The sequence below is a fragment of the Athene noctua genome, chromosome 4, assembly GCF_965140245.1.
Source record: "Athene noctua chromosome 4, bAthNoc1.hap1.1, whole genome shotgun sequence".
Taxonomy (NCBI): Eukaryota; Metazoa; Chordata; class Aves; order Strigiformes; family Strigidae; genus Athene; species Athene noctua.
This window is the reverse complement of record NC_134040.1, coordinates 15,113,628-15,129,679: the sequence shown is the minus strand read 5'-3', so window position 1 is coordinate 15,129,679 and position 16,052 is coordinate 15,113,628. Positions and strand designations below refer to the sequence as shown.

Sequence of the window (16,052 nt, the reverse complement as noted above, 5' to 3'; positions counted from 1 at the left end):
TTCATTGCCACTACAGTAGTAATGAAGTCATCCGAGCCTGCCAGAGTACAAGAATATTGTTATGTCTTAAGGGTCAGATAACTTAGATGAAATGTCACAGTAACATCTGTTGCTGATGTACAAAATCTGTTCATTTAGTATGTTCAGTCGTACATTAAAACTGCCATGGTTATGAAAGAAGCATTACAACAGGTATAACAAGATGTGTAGATTTAAATTCTTATAAAGATGGATTAGAGTTGATATCTTTTGATGTGATAAAAGAGTGAGGTCATTTCTGATTTAAGTAAGCAGGTAGCTAATTTTTTTATAGAGCCCCTCATGGGGCCCACGTGGACGGGAGAATGATTAAAACCATAGTTACGACAAGAACAAATTGCTGCAAATCCAGTGATTTAAATAAAGTTGTTATGACTGACAACAAGGACATGTATGATTTAGTTTTGCTTATATGTGGTTTTCATAGTCTCTAAGCATTTTAAGAAATACTTATTGGAAAGGAAGAGACATCCATGACTAGTCCACTTGCTGGCTTATGGCAGAGGCTCCATCTCAGATTGTTTCTTACTGACAAAAGCTGGAGTGATGTGACTGGTTTGTTTTCAACTTTTCTTAAACCTTCTGTCTTTTACAAAGGATATTTGGTTCACTGGACCTTTGATACAACTCGATTTACCAATTCTTGTGTTAAGGTGGCATGTAGATATTTTGTTTTACTTGTACATCTTGGCTGGTTTCAAGTGAACCTGAACAGGCCTATTTTGTATTGATGGTCTGTGAAACCAGACATAAGAACAGGTAAAAAATTATTCCTAAACTGGATGATAACTCACAGAAGATCTATGTGTTCCTTTACTTAGAAGGAGAGGGAGGTGACACGTGGGGAAAGCCTAAAGCCTTTTGCTTGAAGTTATATTTAATTAATTGAAATAGCAAATTTGAGATTTATTCTTAAACTTTGCTATGCTACATGCTAGTAGTTAATTAATATTTTGCTAGATTTAAATAGCCATTTAAGTCTTTTCTAGCAAAGTACATCTAAATTATTATTCTGGCTATTCAGTACTCTAATAAAATTAGTGGTATATGAAAATGTTTTTTCATTTTGCCAAATATTTTTGTTGACATTAAGTTATTATAGAAAAATTAATACATATCCAAAAGCACTGAAGTTGGGTGAACTTTGTGCAAGTGTTGGGGCAAACAGCGAGGCACCCCATGTGTCTGCAACCACTCAGAACAGTGATCAGGAGATGCCTGACTGGGTCCATCCAGTCCAGTATTCTGCCTGCCACAGTGGCCAAAGAAGATGCTGTTTAAGCATCATGGTGTGTTAAAGACACTGAGTTTAATGTACTTAATCAGTGAAGTGAACATGTCCATGGGAAACAGATGCCAATAATACTCATGCGGCTTGCTTGCTTTTTTTTTTTTTTAAGGTTTTAGAGGCATAAGACCAAACTACTACCTGTGACCACTTCTTTCTTTTTCTGCCTACTCTTGCTTGGGGCTGACTCTATTCTGTAAACCACACAATACCATTTTGATCGTTTAAAATGCCTTCTCGAAGTTTATGTGCTTATTCAGTCTTTACCATAACAACTGCTTCCTTTGCACAGTCCTGGAAGTACTATGGTGGAGAAAGAATTAGTTATTTCTCATGTAGTTGAGGTCTTGAGTGTCTATCTTCAGTTAATTTAAAGGCATGATTGGTTTTAAAGACAGTACCAACTGATTTCTTTCAGACCTTTGAACCACTTGCAAATGTTTCACTTTCACTTACTTGAGATAAACAAAAACTGGTGTTGTAGATGGAAGGGTTTTCTAGCTCCTTTCCCCTTGACAGGAACCATCCACTTCTTTTGCTATTTATAAAGGTGGTGTCCTGACACTTGAAAGCTGAGCATCTGGGACCTTCTGATCCAAGGGAATTAAAAAGAAATCTGGGAAAGGTCTAAAAGTTGCTAGAACTGTGACGACTTAGATGGTTTTAAGCATGACATGAAAATAAGACTTGTCTATAGAGAGAAGCAGCCAGTCACAGAGAGAAATGAGTTGCAGTGGGGAGAGGAACAACTGCTGTGCTTCTCAGTGCCAATAATGCAGGGGTTTAAATGTAAAATGTTTAAATATAAAATGAATAGAACATCGCACATTGAAAGACCTTGGAGTTTTCCCATCTCCCCGCTAATGAAGAATTTATTTCCACATTAATTATGTATAAAATTGTGATTCTTAATGTACTGAAAAACTGTTAATGGAAAAAAAATGAAGATGTGTTGAGTAGAAGGAAAATGTGTTTTTCCTGAGACTGAATGTTGTCTACTCAAAACTGTGTGTGTATAGCATAGCAGTTTCTTAGCATTTCTTGACTTGTTTGTAATTTTAAGTATCTGTCAAAGTTTCCTAGTGGCATTTACATCTCTGGTCCTAATACCAGGGAGGGAAGAAAAAGAAAGCAGGTGTCTATGTTTTTCTTGCCTTGTACTTGGTAATTTTGATAATTGCATTTATTTTTTTTTTTACTTCCTGGTCCCTCTAGAAATATAGCAAGCTCCTTTGTGCAGAAAAGACAGATTGCTTTCTTTTTACTTGACTGCACCTATATTTTTGGCTTGTGTGCCCTACAGTAATGCCAAGGATTCTAAGGACAGGAAAAATAAAGAAAATTGTGCACTGACCTAATTTACACAGATAAACCAGATGCTTAAAAATCTGAGAGAATCTTTTCAAAGATGAGTATGGCGATATACGTCTGGTTCTCATCTTTATCTGAATTTTTCTTTACCAGTACTTTGATAATACTGAGGAAAGTGTAATTTGAGTGTGAGACATTGACTTTGACATACCATAGGCACACATTCTTATTTTACATTTCTTACTGGTGTCTTTGAATACATCACACTCATTTTAAGGAGTGTTTGGTATGTTGTTTAATAATAAACGAGCAGTGGCACAAGGACAAAACTCAGCAGCTTGAATTCTGGGTTCTGAGGTCCAGATATGTTAACTCATTCCTGATTGTAAGGCCTGTGTGAAAACATGAATTTCATGCTGTTTGAGGGATTTAAAAATTCTGACCTCTCCTCTCCTGAGAAACTGGATATCAGAATAAATTAATGTTATGAATTGACTCAACAGCCAGAGGTGATCAGTGTACATCCCTTTAAAAAAACATCCTTCTTGTTAAGCAGAGTCACATAGGGCCCTTTAAAATGCAATAAAGGTGCTAACTGCCTCTAAAAATCTTGGCCCAGAGCTTGAGTTAGTTCCCTGCACTGCCAAACTGGGAGCCAGGCAGAGTGTGCAGGATTGCACTTTCACCAAAGGGATGGAGAGGGCTGCTCTGAGGAGGCCACTAGTTCATTTGTGTGACCTATCCCTCACAGAATTGAAATGCCACTACTTGGCCTTTTCACCTACTGGGTAAAGTCAAAGTTTTGTAAACTCAAAACCCAAATGGAGTACAAGCATTTTGACCATGGCTAGTCAGTGTTCTTGACCATCCAGGTCCTTTCTATAATGCATACTTATTAAAAAATGTGAAGGTAGTTTATTTATAGGTAGTACTGTGCAAAGCTGTGGATAAGAGGAAAATTGACTTGGCTCTTAGGAGGACTAAAACAGCTTATTCACTTAATAAAAGTAACAGTGACCTGCGTGTAAAGGATTGGTTTTAGAGTTAGCATCCTACTGGGTCACAAAGCCTTGTGGCAGGGGTATGTGTAATGTAATTGTTTCTCTGCAGTCATTCCAAGATGATGAGCATTTTAAACATCTCTTACAAAACCAACCCCTGGGGTATGTTCATAAAATTGTGAAAAAAGTATAATCAGCATGTACAGTACTTGTAAAACAAGGTTGGTGGCGATACACCACCTCCATTAGGAGGTATCTGTAGGACGCCTACAGGAGGAGGTTTGAGTTGGAAAGCTTATATTATTCACAGTGGAAGGATATCTCAGCAAGTCATCGATGTGCGATAATATAATACTAAACGGTGTGTATTTCTGGGGAGACAAGGTTGATTGGTTGGTTGCTTACATTTGCCAGGCAAATTCACTCCTGTGTCTCCAGCATTGACAACTATAAAGTTTTGAACTGCTCTGGGTAATTTTTTCTAATATTAATCATCCTGACAAAGGGAATTCTTGCCTATATGATAGTAAAAAAAGGTAAAATGAAGATTAATAGTTATTCCTTTCAAATGTCTGCCTTTTCTTGGTCTACCAGACTTACATGATTTTACATCTTATTACTTCTCTATCCAATCTTACCTCCAGCAACAAAGTCTGATACACTTAGGCTGCAAAAGTGGCCAAGTCAAGTAATGTTCAGAACTGCTTTGCTATTAAACTCTTTTTTCAGATTACACAGGTTTTTGACTCCACACTGGACCTTAGGGTATATTACATATGAAATAATATAAGGAGAGGTCTGGTAGGGTGCCAGATAATTTATATTCTTGTTGCAGTTTCTGAGACCAATTGCAGGGATGAGCCAGATCATACCCAGCACAGAATGATATTGTTAGCAGAAGAGTAATTAAGTTAAGTTGTAGCCCATGTATGTCTCCTGTTTCTGTCACACATTTCCATTTCTGTGAAACAAGTCTGTTAGAAATGCACACATTGCCAAGTGTTTGGCCTAAAGTACATGTCCTCTCTTTGTAGCATTTCAGACCTTCCTTGGGAAAGATGATGTATCTCATGAAGTAGAAGAAGTTTTGGCAGAGTCTCGAGTCCAAAGAAACACCAAGTTAGTGTCAATACTTCAGCTCCTGAGAACCCGCGCTGTGCGATGGCAGGTTATTACTGTGGTCGTCACCATGGGCTGCTACCAGCTCTGTGGGCTAAATGCTGTAAGTGTCCTTCTTCAGGCCGTGGCTTCTCCTGGGATGCTCCTTTTCTTTCTTTTTAATACAGGGTTTATGCTATACCAGTCAGCAACATCTATGACCTTCAGTTTTGGCTGTTTCTTCTTAGTAATGATTTTGTTACACCAGTATGTGGGAAGGTACGTGGAGAGCTGTATCGTTGGGGCGGGGGGGTAAACAAAAAAAAGGGAAGAAAGCCATGTTGTGTTAACTTTGAAGGAATACATGAAAAGGTAACACAGATCGGCAAAGAAAGTGTGCAGATTCTGCTTCTGATACTCAGATTCTCTGTTTCTGATCAGTTAAGATCTGGTCTGATACACCCCATGTTTGTTCACGTTAGGTAAGCTTGGTCTCTTCAGTAGACATTTCTGCTTGGATCAGTTCAGTTCTGTGCTTATAGAAGTCAGCAAAACTTCCTGTGATTTTAAGAAGTTGCACTGGATGTTTGATTTTCTGTTGTTGTTTCATACAATTTGAAGAGTAAGCTGTGCTTCAATATGCCCTTCTTGGAAAGTGGAGCAAAAGAGGAAAAAAGACACAGAACAGTCAGCAGTGACCATTAATGTGTCTGAGGCTAATGGATATCAAAGTCTCCTTTTCCATCTGTCTGAGCCTATTGCATCAGCTAGGAGAGATTCACAGGACAATTTAGGTTGGAAGGGATCTTTGGAGGTCATCTGGGCTGAGCCCCTGCCCAGAGTTGGACTGACTTCAGGGTTGGCTTAGGCTGCTGAGGGCTTTGTGCAGTTGATTTTAAATATGTCCAAGGGTGAAGAATCCACAACCTCCCTGGGCAACTGTGCCAGGTGTTTTCACCACTTACAGTGTGAAAAGCATTTTCTTTATATCCAGACACAACTTTCCTTGCTGCAGTTTGTGACATCTGGCTTAGATGCTTTATGTTGCACGACATGAATGTTCTCATGAAGCACCTCAAAGCAAAAGGGGTTTTCATCATAGTTCAAAGGTGTTAATTGCTTAAATATGTGGAAGGCAATATTACCACTGCAGAAAGGAGCTCTCACTGTGGTTTTGTACATTATAGCGTACTTCAGCTAGTTTCTTCTCCCAAGGCTAATCAGTGATAATAAGTGTAAATGCTTCTCATATCTCAGACAACTAGTTCAGGCTTATCTAAAGGTATCTCTATAGCTTTAAAATTCCTAACACAGAGTGATTTGTCCAGGACCGTTCGAAACATTAATGAAATTAGAACTCGTATCTAAAAGTTTTTAACAAAATACTAGGAAGGAACTATAAGATCTTTTCATACTATGGGGTGAACTATAAAAACGTTTGTATAGGTGGTGTTTTCTAGGATTTCAGTGCTAATGACAGGCTATTTTGTGCCTCATTGTGGATACTTTTTTAAGAAGAGAAATGAAATTACCTTGTCATCCAGTCTTTCTAAGATTTATCAACGCGTAAGTGAAATAAAGTGAACTTATAGCAAGAAAGAGACTGTGCAAATAATGAAGCACATTGCCTAAAAAAAAAGAATGCTACAGCTAAATTTTCAGGGAAAATAGAAAAGTTTTGTGGCTTTGAGAATATTTAATAGGTGACAGAGATTGTCCAGTATTCTGTGGCAGAACAAAGCCACACTGTCATAGCTTAAGTGGGGGTGCAGGGGGATAATGAGACATGTCCAGTTCAGAATGGATGCCAGAGTTGTTTTACAGTGCCGTTGGGTGGCCACTTTCTGAAAAAATGCCTCAGAAAAACATTGTCAGGAAACCTGTGTGTCAAGTTGGCTGTCTCAAGCCTTATCTTTTTATTATTATTGTTTCTCCTCCCATGCAATGCTACTAAACATGAAAAAAAAAATATTCGCACAGAATTTGCATTCTGAAGTTGATTGTTTAAATAGTTAATAGTAATATTTAATAATAAAACCAAGCATTATAAGAAAAATCAGGAGAAATAGCTGGACCACTTGATTAAGAGACCAGGTTTCAATTCCTTGTCTCTTTTGCATGATTTTCCTGACCTTGCTCAAGTCACATGAAGCTCAGAGATTAGAGGACAGATACAAGTGTGACAGATACTGCTGAACCCGGGTCTTGGTTTGCCTGACTGCATCTGAACTAACCTGCTGGATGTGAGCCAGTATCAGCAAGGTTTAACTGGCTGAGAATGCTTCCATGTAACTCACAGCACCCACATTTGCTTTGTCTGTAGTGGCCTGTTAATCAGTCTGGTCTTTTCCACAATTGCCATCTGGGCAGGACATATGGGAAAGTTGGACTTCTTTCAGGTGAGAGTCTCAGGTCACTCTCCAAGGAAATTGCCAACTGGCAGACTTCTGTAATCATCCTGCTGGTATCTGAGAACACTTGCTTCTACTTTACGATAATTTTTTTTTTTTGCTTAAAACGGTATGTTCATTGGTTTCCACATGGAAAAGAAATCATGGTGAAATCCTGATAATGTGTTCAGTTATAACAAAATACCAGACAGTCTGACCTAAATTCACATAAATAAAGCTATATTAGTCTCTTTTTATCTGATAAAATTTATCCATGATGCGTATCATCTGTAATAAATTTGTCTTCCACCATCGTATTTCAGTTCTAAAGAAGACACAAGACTACAGTGAAGTTCCCACTAGTGAACTTTATCCTTTTTCATATCAAGAAATATACTGTGCTGCATATTGCTTTAAGAGAGTCATTCCCAGAGTGGAATCACTAGGCTTCTGTGGGATCTATCCTTAAGGCAGAGGGTTGTATTTCAAATGGCAAAAAATCATGCCGGGGATGGGAGTCTGTGCAGCAATGCATGTTTTTGGTATGCAAAAGATCTATTATGGTGTGTTTTTCACACTTGGTATGGGGAAGACTTGGCATCAGGTAGCGTATGAAGTGGTGAGTATGCAGTGTGCATCACAGTATATGTCTGTGTTGTCACCCGTCTTTTTTTTGTGGCTTACTTTTCCTATTGAAGAGTTGAATTTCTTAGAAAGAAATGTATGTAAGTGGCAAAGTTTTACTTCAGCCTGTGAAGCAACAGTGACCCACCATGGGCTTAGGAAGTCAGATGTACCTGTGTTGATTTGGGCTTAACAGCAGTTTTTTCTGGGGTTTTGGACCTTCTGCCCCATTTTCCACAACTCTTTCATTCCAAAACTTTTAGCCAAATCATTAGCTAATTTTGTTAGCTAATGGAATCATTAGCTAGCAAAAGCCATGTTAGAAAAATAACTTAAGTGAAACTAGTCACCATTAACCTAGTAAGTTTGTCTTAGTAATATCCTAGAGCAGTGTGTTTCCCTGTTTAATGATACACAGGCCAAAAAACAGTCACTTTTATTGTTTTGAAATGTGTATATCTTGTTAATTTTTACCCTAATTTATATTTGTGCTGTTACAGAGACTGCTAAGTCAGTGAACTTCATCCTGTCTTTGCTCTGCTATTTTTTTCATCTTGCTGTGTTACTACCACTCTTGCCATCAATAGTCAGTCGTGCTCTTCTGTAAAACCACTTGGGAAACATCTTATGTTGTAGTCGTTATATCATGGCAGATTACATTCAGGAGTTGTCTGCTTAAGTGACTCTTTGACCTCTTTCTTCTCTTTAAAGGTCTGCATACCTGCAATATCACCATCATTTTTAGAAGCTGTACCTGCTATGCAAAACTGTTATCAAGAATGAAATGCCTAAATTAAATGATTTCTAACTTTCCTTGCATGAAATGTTCAATTTTATGGATGTAGTATGGAGAAATAACTACTTTTATCACAGTTTTGTGCTACCTTATTTTCCTTATATACTGTGTAGGTGTATGGGAGGTGAATAGGTTGTCAGAGTTCTGGGTCACAAAAAATTTATCAATGGGCATAAACATTTCGGAGGGAACTGGGAGCTGACCCTTGGTTTTGCTTCAGTCTGTGCTCTGTATCAACAGACCAGTGAAATGCACAATTAACACCAGTGCATGCTACATGAATATATATAGCTACTTCATATAGAGAAGTTTTCTACTGTCACTTACTGTCATTGTGTCTATTCTGGTGAGAGCTGATGTGCCAGCAGTAGGCATAAAAGTCTTCAGTCAGCTTCTCTTTATCTGTAAGGTGATGCAGGTGACTTTTTAGTCCATGGTATTTTATTTTATTTTTTGTTTTATGTAAGATGAGTTGGATTTTCTTCTTTGGTCTGGGACAAGCAGCTTTGCTAAAGGGCTAGCTGGGAATTCAGAATTTTTTTTTTACAAAGCTCCTGAGTTAGTGGCTTGATGAACAGATGTAGCATGTGCATAATGTGCTGGCCGGCATCAGGGTTTTCCTCATGCGATCAGAACATTCCCATTCAAGCCTTTTCCTTAGCAGTGCTTGCCCTGTTAGGGTTTGTCACATGAAAAGCATATGGGAAAAAATATCACTGCTACTTCTAGGTTTAGCGACATCATTATCTCTGGCTTTCAGTTTTGTTGTCACAGGTAATCAGCTGTGGTTTAGAAGTTTCATTTTCTTCTGATAATCAGTTGTTTCAATTGTTTTCCATCTTCTCTAGTAAATAAATTATCTTTTGTTTCTCCAAGGCAGTCTCTCCTTGTTGCATTCTTTTGGCAGCCAAAAGCTTTGGCTAGTTCTTTGCTGTCACCTTGAGTCCAACATAAATGTTATATGGTTTTCAGGCTTCATTTGTGATGTGAATGGGGCTCTGATACTTACCAGACTTGTTATTTTAGAGTATTGCCATTATATATTCTCTGTCTGGATATTGTCATCACTGGATGTGTTTTTTCTGACGAAACCTGAATGACTTCCTCTAAGCTCGTAACCCTATGCTCCCTCTGTTTTTGTCCATTAGCAACAACTCCTTCTAGCCTATGATGCATTTCATCCTAAAAGCAGCTTTTACTTTTCACCAAACAACTCTCACTCTAAAAGTGTCTTTTCTTTCTGTTGATAATAGAGGGATTAAGTTGATGGCTTGACTGCAGATGTCCATGCTGCAGTGAGGTTGGAATGAGACCAATCTCACACGTTCTGTCCGAAAAGGAGTAGTTCCTGCAGTGCCTCTCAGCATCTCTTTCCTGTTCTTTCCTCTGTTGTTACGTGACACTGAAGTATTCCATAAAACCACCCAAACCTGCTTTTTAGGCAGTGTTGCTCAGCCACACAAAACCTATTTGTATCCTCTTGTTCAAGCTTAAAGTGAGTTTCTTTGATTTACTCCTAAAGTGAATTAAACTAAATTGAGTTAAAACTGTTTGTAATTCTGCCTGGGTCTGCAAGCAGAAGTACAGCAGTGTTGTGACTAATCCACCTGAAATTTGCACCTTCCCTTCATTTGTTGTCCTGCCCAGCCCTTGGTCGTTTGGGAGTGCTCAGTGTTTTAACATGTCTGGTCTCTGGCAGATCAGATGCTAGAACTGAATACCTATATATTGTAGTTCAAGCCATAATGATTAATAACTCATTTTCTTCTCTCTGATACAGATCTGGTACTACACAAACAGCATCTTTAGTGAAGCTGGGATCAATCATGAAACAATCCCCTATGTTACTCTAAGTACTGGTGCTGTTGAGACTGTGGCTGCTGTTTTTTCTGTAAGTATGGTTATAAAAAAAATACATTAACTTGCTTGACATATAAATTAGTTATTTTATTGCTTTATACAGGTTAAAATGTAAGCAGAATAGTATATTGAGGATTAAGTGTAATGGTTGATAAAGCAACTGAAAATATTATTTCTAGGTTTAACCCTAAACCGAGTTTTGTAGCTTGGGATTTTTTTTTTTTTAAGAAGATGCTCTCTAGTTTTAATTACATAAAAGTAGCATAAAAAGTTGATACATCCTGAGGTGCTTTGTATGGCTGAACAGGAAGAAGGTAGGAACAGCAAGGCCTGAAGTATATTGAGTGATAACTCATAAATTGGCAGAATGACTTTATCTGGTAGCAGTTTATTCTCATTCCAGAGTCGTCTTGTGTGTCAGCTGGGAAGCAGGTAGTGTTGCTGGAGAAGGCTCAGGCATAGTACAGGTAGCTGTGTTCAGTGTGGATTGCAGAAACAGCCATATGTCTTACTGAGCATGTTTTAGTGACATGTTTTCTGTAGCAGCTAAAAAACAGTGTGGAGAATCCTTCAGCCATTTAAAAATACGGGAGTAAATGTTTGTGAGCCATCTTGGTGGAAAAGTAAGCCAGCATGCTAGAACAAGGTTGTCCCATGTTGTATTAAATTCTGCTAACTTATTCTCCAAGGGCAAGCAGGCATCCTTTCATAACATATGAGCTCCTGAGTAAGTTGTGTACCTTTGCAATGCACTGAATGTAGAGGAAGACATTTATAGAAAAATAAATCCATGATTTTTTTTTTTCCCTATTTCAAAATGGAAAAGTTCAGTAGGAAAAAAAAAATATGCTAAATGAACAAACTAAAACTGAAAGTTTTAGTGGGAGAATATACAATTAATTGCTAAAGGAAATATATTTCTGTTTGCACTGCAATAAATAAGAAACAATGGGAGATGTCTTTGGAATGGAAAGTTGCAAACAAGCAAATACTCCTTTCTTTGTTAGAATTTTTCCTTATCTTTGTATATTCTGTACCGACTGTATTTACACAATACTGGACACACCAGACAGGCATTTTTAAATGTCAGAAGAATGGTTTTGGCAAAAAAATCCTCTCCAGTGGCAGAGCAACTGCTTATGACCTATAAAATGTTAAACTGAATTCAGCTATCAAGTGTATTTTCTTATAGTCTAGGACATAAGAATTCTCAAAGATCTTCTAATCTTAAATCTACTTTGGGGTAAACCTTGTTTTTTTGGAATTAAAGGAACATTCTTTTTAATATGTGGAAATGGGGAAGTATGGATATCCCTACCTCTTACAGTTTCTTCTTTGTCACACTGCAGAAATGCTTCTTTGTTTAAGATATGTGTAAAAATAATAATGATAATTCTGCTAGTGATTTAAGTGAAGAATACACTTTTTTTGTGGAAACAGATGAAAATTATGTGGAGATGATTCTATGATATATTAAAGCCATTCTATAAATAGGGTTTGTCATCTTTTCAGTTCCTTGTGTGCTATCAGTTTGTGGGGCTTATTCAGAGCACACTGTTCATAAATACTGAGGTGGATGTGTCTCGCATCTGCTTTGGTTCCTGGTATGCATAGTATCTTCTTTTAATGCCCAAGAGGAGTGGTTTTAATACTTTTTCTGTTTAAGCTACTTGCTGTGCCTCTGAAAATACTGATCTGTTGATATCTCTGCTCCCTTCAAATTTGCTCTTTCAGTTCAAGAAAAATGCTGCTTTGTAGCCTTAATTTTATTTCAGTAATCCTTATAAATGTTTCATTGCTGCTGTTTAAAGTAACAACAGTATGAGTTTGTTTTCTAAATGAAAGGTTTTGCAGCTTCTCATTTCTACAGGTAACTTCCTCTAAATTTTTTTCATGCCTAGAACTAAGGATGGGGGATTTCTGCCTTTCCTCCCACTCCCAACCTCTCAGCTGCTGTTTTGTTTGGGTTTTTTTTAAATCTATTTGACATCATTAAGTCAGGTGCATATGTCTTATGTACTACCCAGAGAGAAGGGAAGAAGCAGGAGAAAGCAAGGGGAGAACTTAATCTTCATGGTGTTTTTTTATATGTTGTGCTTGCTAGCAGAAACCAGATTTTATTAACAATAAATTCCAGGATTTCAGTAGGCATTCCTATCAGTAATTGAAGTAGAGTTTTTGTTCTTGTAAATGAAATAGCCATTGAAGAGGTCCACAATGAAATCATGTACCATCTCTGATGGTTATACATGTGTTAGGTGGTCATGAGTCTCTGAGCCTCGGTAAGAATACTTAGGTATTGATGAGCCCTGTATGAATGCTAAAGGAAAAGATTGAAATAGATTTATTTCATAAAGAAGCAAAGTAATATTTAGGAGATAAAGTATCATTCAAACTGTGGAAAAATTTGAAAGTCTCCCTTGAACATGTCTTGTAGGAGCAGCAGCATAACAGTAATAATGTTGATGTGGTCCTTGAGGAAGGGCAAATAACATCCCATCCCTTTTATATCTCTGTATTGCCTCAGATCACTTGGTGTGCCTGCTGGTAGCATGCTTTACCTACAGCTTCATACCTCCTACTTTCGAACAGAAGTCACATAAGCAAGACAGAAATGAAACGTGCATCATTATGTTTCCTTTCATTCATATAATTTGGCTGCAACTCCTGCTTGCACCATCATTTCCTAGTTCACTTCATGAAATATCCATGTTGTAGCATTGCGTACATGATGCCCTGGCTTCTTTCTGGGGAGATGACAGAAACTTTCTGTATGTTTTCTGGTTAATTGTAGACTTCTCCACCCATTCTGCTACACACAGATTCAGTTTGAAGGATTGGCTAGACAAGCTACTTTTTAATGAGAAAGACCATTAATTTCAGTTTGCTTCTGGGGAAGTTTGATTATCCTCTGGAATGAAATATTGAATAGATTTTCTACTCATAGGTGTGTTGCAGCAGTAAGTTATCTAACCTGATGCCATGCTTTGAAGCAGGATGGAATACCTGAATAGTTCCCTGGCAAATAAGTGTTTATTAGAAGTCTGTTCTTTAAATTCTACAGTAAGGGTACTCCACAGATTTAGGTATTCTTAAGTAGGATCGGTTACTGTGCCATTTTGTAATTCTTAGTAATTGAGGTTTATTTAATTTAGTTGTCTTACTCTTAGTGGATAGAAAGAAAAAATTGCTGGTACTTTTCTTTGACAAGGCAACAGGCTGAATGGAAAGGGAGACAGAAGTAAACATGTGAAAAGATTCCTCCCCTCCTCCATGAAACCAGCATAGAATAAAAGGGAATGTTGTTCAGATTAAGCATCCCACATCCAGTTTTGCCATCTGTGGTACCACATTTGGTCTTTATATAATGTTCACAGAAAGACACTAGCTATGACTATATTGAGAAGATTATGCCTTAAGCATTTCCCGTAAGGTGATGCATCAAGGTGTTACTAATGTGCCTTCCAAAGCCTGTGACAGAGACAAGCCATGCAAAGCCTGGAATGAGTTAAAGTATAATTCAGTAGTAGACCATAAAAGAATATAGGAAATCCGTTGCAGTATCACACAGAAGTCAAGGAAGCCAGCTTTCTTAGGTGAAGATGATGTTATTCTGCTTTGGGGTGTCATGAGAAAGGGCTCTTAAATTTGTTTTGTGTTTCTTTTAATGTTAATCGATCTCAACATACAAGAAGGGATTCCCTGCTTAGAGCATGACACATCTTAAAACAGGGGTACTCCAGACACTTCAGTAGGTGTCCTCATCCCTAACGCTTTTCCTCCATGGTATCCAAAGGGTAATGCAAGATATCTCCATTGAAACTTTGTGGCTCCATTGGGGTCAGAACAGGAAGAAATACATTCCAGTGACAGCCAGACATAACAATGGGAAAAATGGGGTGACAAATGCTTTAATCTTGAGGGTTCTTAGAGAGTTTGGCTATAATCTGATTTTTAAGAAGACTTTTAATGCAGTCCTATGTGACACTGTTCACACTAGGTCAAAGGCAACCTTCACCTGCCCATAATCCCCAGTAGGCTGTAAGTAGAGGAGAGTGCAAGATTGGGGCAAACATGGCATTTTCCCCTTTTGCTCCCTTCACCCTGACAAACTGTTGCTCAAGAAGTACCAGAATTAGAAGGTAATATCTAGGCCTGTAACAGCCTGGATAGAAACTTTTCCTTAAATTTGTCTAGTTACTTTTCCACTTTTGTATGTTTTTAGAACCCACAGCATCCTAAAGCAGTGAATTTCACAGTTTTTCATACATATTGTATGAAAAAGTCTGTCATGTTGAGATTAGAGAATATAAAATACAGTAGGTGTGGGCTGGATTAAATTATAACAGTGTGAATGCTCAGCTGACTACAAAACTATTCTTAGAGAGTAGCTATCAACACTTCACTGTCATACAAAGAAGTATCAAGTGTAATTCTGTGCTGGTTTGTCCTGGGTCAAATAATCATAAAAATATCCATTTATAATATGGGAGAGTTAACAAAGAGCCTTTTATAATCAGCTATGTCATTCAGACTCTCCAAAGGGAAAAGCTCAAAAGTCACTGTGTTGGACAAAAGGTAATCAGAAAAATCAGCAGTAGAAAAGAGATACTGACCCAATCGAGCAGATTGGCCAGTGCTGTCATTTTTCAATGGCCAGAGGGCACGTGGGCACATTTTTGCTGCAGGGTGAATCTCACGTGTGACTGTGTTAATGCATGCTACCTTAATCGACAAGCAGTCAATGGAATCACTTAGGCAATGACATTATTCCTTCTTCATCATTGTATTACACTTAGGCTTTAGAATAGATAAAGATTTCTTGTGTTAAAGTAACCATGCCTTCTGGGAGATTAAGTCTCCTTATGAAGGTCTGCCTTACAACACCACTCCTAAGACCCAAGGTCATAGTAGGTTAAAGACTGCACTTATGTAGTACAAATCCTTCTGCAGGATATTTTCAAAAATTAAAGGTTGTAAAAATATATTCCCTGCTGTTGAGTATTAAAAAAAAAAAAAACAACATTTTGAGTAATTTTTTTCTTAATCTATTGAAAATTATCTGTGTCAGAGCATTCAGATACCTTCATTAGAAAATAAAGCGCCAGCCACAATAATCTGTCGTAGATCAAGGTCAAGATCTAGTCTAGCTTTTACAAAATGAACCTGACACAAGACAAAGCTTAATGTTTTTAACAAATAAATCATCAACAGCAGGAGCTTTGCTTCAAAAATACCTACAGTTTACTGAAGTGACATAATAGGAATAAGATAATGGGGGGTTTCTGTGCTACCCTAAGGGCTGTTCCCAGGCACGGCTGAGGTGAAGCGGATGACTAGAGTGAATCCCTCCATGGGCTACATCTTGGTCATGCTGGTCCAGTGAATGGAAAATTTCACTGCCAAGTGAAGATGTTGAAGGATGCTTTACTGCAAAATAGTTCAGACGGAGCTTAGAAACATAGCAATCAATTCCACCCTTTGCTGATAGTAATCCCTAGCCTGGTACCTACAGAAAACGTGTAGGATCTTACCCTGTCATGGCATTAGCACACATACAGGCAAACTGTTGAGAGAGCTAGAGTAGGCACAGATTTATTTAAGGCTTGTGCTTATGTGGTCAGTATTGATGCTAGGCCTCTAAA

The 16,052-nt window shown here is 37.9% G+C and overlaps 1 protein-coding gene across 2 annotated transcripts in view; it reads left to right on the top strand.

Annotated features, from left to right (window-relative positions):
- Positions 1-16,052, top strand: part of SLC2A9 (solute carrier family 2 member 9) — a 109,915-nt gene that overhangs the window by 42,932 nt on the left and 50,931 nt on the right. For both annotated transcript variants that reach the window (XM_074904522.1, XM_074904523.1), the window contains exons 7-8: positions 4,674-4,861; positions 10,328-10,438. In XM_074904522.1, coding sequence (XP_074760623.1) covers positions 4,674-4,861; positions 10,328-10,438 — 299 coding nt within the window. The remainder of the gene's footprint in view (positions 1-4,673; positions 4,862-10,327; positions 10,439-16,052) is intronic.